This window comes from Pteropus medius, unplaced genomic scaffold (assembly GCF_902729225.1).
Source record: "Pteropus medius unplaced genomic scaffold, Ma_sr-lr_union100, whole genome shotgun sequence".
NCBI lineage: Eukaryota > Metazoa > Chordata > Mammalia > Chiroptera > Pteropodidae > Pteropus > Pteropus medius.
In genome coordinates, this window is record NW_024355205.1 from 38,588,577 (window position 1) to 38,593,817 (window position 5,241).

The 5,241-nt window shown below is 55.9% G+C and overlaps 1 protein-coding gene across 1 annotated transcript in view; it reads left to right on the forward strand.

The window, feature by feature from the left end:
- Positions 1-4,748: 4,748 nt before the first annotated feature.
- The window catches only part of PDXK (pyridoxal kinase), a 26,627-nt gene continuing 26,134 nt past the window's right edge, over positions 4,749-5,241 (forward strand). The window contains exon 1 of the mRNA XM_039857812.1: positions 4,749-4,937. Coding sequence (XP_039713746.1) covers positions 4,854-4,937 — 84 coding nt within the window. The 5' untranslated portion in view covers positions 4,749-4,853. The remainder of the gene's footprint in view (positions 4,938-5,241) is intronic.

Genomic DNA, 5,241 nt, shown 5'->3' on the forward strand with positions numbered 1-5,241 from the left:
AGAAATGTAGTTTCGATGAGGCTGTGCTAAAATTAACGTCAGGTGCTGACCAGAGTATTGATTACACACTTTCCTGGAGGACAATTTGGAATATATGTTAAGAATCTAAACATGTAAACTACTCTTTGACCAGTCACTTCTCTTCATTATTGATACTAAGAAAGTAATAACAACGCACACAAAGATTTATTTACAAGTAAGTCCAGTGAAATATTTTTAACGGTGAAAGCTGGAAACAACCTAATTATCCAATAATAGGGGACTGGTTAGAGAAATTCTTGTAACTCTATGTGATAGAAATAATGCAGCCGTGAAAGACGACTGAGCAACATCGGAGGACATGTGGAAGGTATAAAAATATAATATTACGTATAATTGCAATACATTACAATTCCAATTTTTTAAAAAATCTGACATCGATATGTTTCTTGAGCACTTACCATGTATCATGCAAAACCAGACAGATGTGCACGGAAAGAACAGAATTCTGCACATCTCCGGGACCACGGGATGATGAGGGGTTTCCGTGTTCTGGGTAAGAATCTCTGGGGTGTACAATGTGCATAAGAAAAGGCCACAGCTGCAGCAAAGTTAATGTCAAACCGTCTGGGTCGGCACGTGGGGCTTCCAGTCAGATGCGAGGACGGCCCGAATGCTCCTGTGGACGAGGAGGTCACACTAAAGGAGAGATTTTCTCACTTTCCTTCTTTTCTTTCTCGGTAATAGTTGTCCCACAAGACCCCTTGCGGGCCTAAAATTCTCAGCTATGGGCCCCGATTATAAACCTTTTCTTAATTGAAGTACCACTAAGGAGAGAGAGAAAACAATCCCACTAAAAGCTGGTTAAGAATAGAGGGTGAGGTTCAAGGTTATTTATTTGTGTAGTGACAGCTCCTCATGGGCTTCAGCTGGAACTTAGATGGCCTGGAGCTGTTTCTGGTGGAGCCAGTGAGAACAGACCTAGGAGAGAGCCTGAGAGGCTGTCAGGGGCCAGCTCATTGACTCGAGGACTGTGAGATGAGCCTCCAACCAGACAAGCAAATTTGGGGATTAAAAAGTCAGACTGCACCCAGACAGCTCAGGAGAGAATCTAGGGGATTCGCTCGCATTTCTGAAGACACTGGTCCAAAGTGATTTAAAGGTTCGGAATAACTGGCTATTCCCAAGAGGAAAGCAAAAAGAGAATTCTCTAATCAAACTCTAAAAACAAAACAAACAAAACAGTGTCATCCAGGTTTCAGTTTCAGTTATTGCCGGTTAAGAAAGACGTCCTGAGACTGAGAAACGTCCAAAAGACTGTTCTCGAAAAGATGGAGCCGCTTCGTAAATCTGGAAGGATTTCCAACTAGATCCTTCATTAAAAATAAATTTCCGGGAGGTCAATCAGGCGTGTGTACTTACTTAGCGTGGCCGTAACGTGGCTGTATGGCAATGACGGTGACGGCGGCGTGACGTAACCGTATTGTATCCCGGTAAACAGCCAGGCGGAAAGCTTGACCGGCACTCCCCACTTCCGAGTCTCCCGTAGGTATTGTAGCTCCAGGATCCGAGTACCTTCTTAACTACGTTTCTTATTTTTCACCATTCTGGCCTCGCCTCTGAGATTTGAGCTACTGACTGGCGCCTCCAAGTCGCCGGAATGCCAAACTGCAAATCCTATCTGCCTGCGAACTGACCAATCAGAGCCCACACTGCAAGCCATGCCTCTGTGGTCTGCACACTCTGGGAGGCACCACCCCCCTGCCCTAATCACCCAGGAACAGGGACTAGACAAGTAGACACAGCCCCGATGGGCCAGCACCGCCGAAATTATTCCAGCCCGTGGATATCCAGCCTGCTTACCTGCCTGGCCTGGCCTTCTAGTGGAAACCCCATAAAGGCCCTCTCCTGGAGCCACCCCCAGGCTTCTCCAGACACCCTCTCTTCCAGGAAGCCTTCCGGATGCCGCCCTGCAGGGCATTTGCCAGGAACTAGGGGTAGGGCCCTCTGCCAGAGAAGGCTGCTTGGCAGCCTGGGGGTACTGGGAATGAATGGGAGGGGTTCTACGGGCCACGCCTCGCCCCAATGCCAACAGATTGATAGTTTCTGAAAGGTCTTCGCTACCTGATTCATCAAGGAAAGAGATTTGTTCCTGGGCTGCCGATTACTGGCAATGGACAGTGCTCATAAAGATACAAAATAGACTTCAGTTATGGGACAAAGCTTCTCACACTTGGGCGGTCTCAGAAGCATTTGGGAGCTGAGGGCCGGACAGGCCCAGGGAGGGGGCTGGGCCCTGGCTACTTTACCAGGTTCCTCAGGTGACTCTCATGTGACCATCTTGAGAACCTGAGAACACTGAGAACAGGAACCGAGATCCAAAAGCCCAAGGAAAAGTAAATTCACCCAAATGCCACGCTCAGGGTTTTGCCCTCGGGGCTGCCTGGGTCATCCCTCGAGGAGGAGGGGGGGGGCCCAAGGCCTGGAGGCCTGCCAGCCCCTTGCCCGTTCTTAGTACTTTGTAAATCTGATCTGGGCCCAAACTGTGATGGGGTGGGACTGAGGGGAGGGGAGGGTGCTGTGAGGTTTCCCAGGGAGAGGGACCTAGGTGATGGAGTGGCCAGCAGGGGGTGTGATCGGCTGCAGAGGGTGGGCTCATCAGCCCTCCCAAGAGCCACAAGCAGTTGACCTCACAGGGGAGGAACAAGAAATGGACAGTAAGGGCAGCAGCTGGCGCTGCCGGCCGCCATGAATCGCAGGGGCTCCCGTCCAGCAACGCTGTCACTGGCGGTAACCTTAACCCTACTGTGTGGGGTGGCTATGAAGACTGTTTAAAAAAAACAAAAAGAAGAAGAAAAGAAGAAACAACAGTCAAGATGGCGTCACTGGTGCCAAACCAGAGACTCAATCACTAACCTAACTGCACTTTCAGCCTCTTCCGGGAGCGGAATTGATAACCGAGCAATCTGGAAATTACCGAACCTTTGGAGCAAGGTAAACTGCCTAATAAGGGCCCCCTGCCTTCCCCTAGGGAAAGGCATTAGGGGTGTCTGTGCCTGAGTAACCTCTGCCCCCCCACTCCATTGTGCACGGCCCCTCCCTGCCCTTCGGGTTGCTGCCTGACTCCTGCAGCTTCATAAAGCCAATCAGATCTTCAGATTTACTCGAACTTTGTTTTTAACAAGATTAAATGTGTTAATGTGTGTAACGTGCTCAGCGCATGGGAAACACTCAGTAAATGTTAGCTACTATCAATCAACAATTATCGACTACGATCCACATACATCGGCTTTAAAACGCGCACAGTTGTGCTCTGCCCCCCCTTCCGCACCTGCCCAGCGTTGGCCTGGCCCCGAGTCTGCCTTCTCACCTGGCCGGAGAGGTTCAAACATGCTGCCTTGGGTTACCATAAAAGACCCAGATCGCCACATCTGGAGGTCCAAAACTGAGAGGTGGGGGTGGGAGACAGCCAGGGGAAGCGGCAGAGAGCCACTCAGCTGTGGCGAGGGCGGGGGTCGTGACAGCAGGGCTGTGCCCGGACCCACTTGAAGGTAGGCTGTGAACATAGAGCCAGGGCGTGGGTGGTGGGGTGTACACGGGCCACGTGGCCCAGCCATGTGGCGGGGGGTAGGGGACTGATGTGCTGGCTGGAAAATTACTGCTTGGCTATCGCCCATGGGAACATAACAGTCTAACAATAAGCTTTCTGCTTCTGTACCCCCGCCTGCACAACCGACCTGTGGGTTGACAGGTAGTGAATAGGAGAAAAATAGACCTTTGTGTTTAAGACAGAATGAGGAATGGGATTTAGGGCTTAAAAACCATGTACCTCTACATTTTGGGGCTGCTTAATTTGGGGTCTGCGTACCCCTGGCAGACCCAGCTGGCTGAATAAAGAGCATGTTTCCTATAACTCACTGATTTCTGGTGGTCCGTGTGTCTTTCTGGGGCTGGCGGCTACAACACTGAGAGCCTTGGTGTCCCCAAGGGTCTCATTGTGCTGCTGAGATGCCCGCCACCCCAGACCTCTTGGGGGAGGCTAGGTCCCTGCCCACCCCATGGCCGCTCGTTATTCAGCTTTGTGTCCTGTAGGCCAGCGCACCCCGCGGGCCAGGCGGCCCTGGCGGCCCTGGCCCCTTGGTCCTCAAGGCCGGCAGGGGGCTCATGGGTCTTCGCACCCGTTCCCATTGTGGTCTGGTGTGAAATCGATGCGGGTTCCAGACCCTGCAGGGGACTCAGTGGCCCTGACACCTCTGAAGTGGGGTCTCGGCACTGCGCGGCCCGGTGCCGTAGGAAGGCGATGCGTTCGCTTCAGCCCCGCCAGCCTCCGTGGTCACCCAGCCCGCTCCCACTCGCGGCGCCGAGCCCGCGCATTTCCTGCGTGGCTGTCCCTGCCGGACGAGCCAGGGGTCCCGCGCCGCCCCTAGCGTGGGGCGTGGGGCTCAGAGGCGGGGCTCAGTGCCCGCGGACCTGCCGCAGGCATGAGTCGATGAATGAATCAGTGACTGAATGACTGCGTGACCCCGCAGCGCCCTTCCCGCGTAAAATGAATCGGGCGAACCCAGCGCTTCGGGGAATGGCCGCGTCCACCCACGTGCCAGGATCGCAGAGTGACGTGGGTCGCCGCGCGGGAGGCGGTAGGGAACAGCGGGTGGTGCGCGGGGTGCGTTCTCTAATTTCCCGGTCCCCGGGGAGCGGGGGAGGGGGCGGGGCCTGCGGGACGCCCCGCCCCGCCCCGCCCCCGCGCAGCGCGGGAGCCGCGGGTTCCCAGCCGCGCTGAGGTCACAGGGAGGCGGGGGCGTCCGAGCCGAGCGCCTGCGCCGAGCCCGGCCGGCCGGAGCCCGAGGCCCGCGAGCGGGGAGACGCAGGCCGGCATGGAGGAGTGCCGGGTGCTCTCCATCCAGAGCCACGTCGTCCGCGGCTACGTGGGCAACCGGGCGGCCACGTTCCCGCTGCAGGTACTCTTACGTAACCCGCCGGGTCCCCGCGGCTGGCCGCAGCCGGCTCGCGTGACCTTGGCGGCGTCCCAGAGCTGCCGTCCGGAGCGCGGGATGCCGGACGCCGGCTCGTAGCACCTGGGGGGGCCCCCCCGCAAGTGCCACGCGCACCCGCCAGCACCCACCCCTTCCCGCTTCTCAGGCCCTGCGGGCGGGCTCCGTGGGGGCGGGAAGATGCGACGCAGTGGCCTGGGAGTCACGCGAGCCGGGACCCTGCCCCGGAGCGAAGGAGGAGGCGGGACGATGGGCAGGTGTTTGCAGTGCC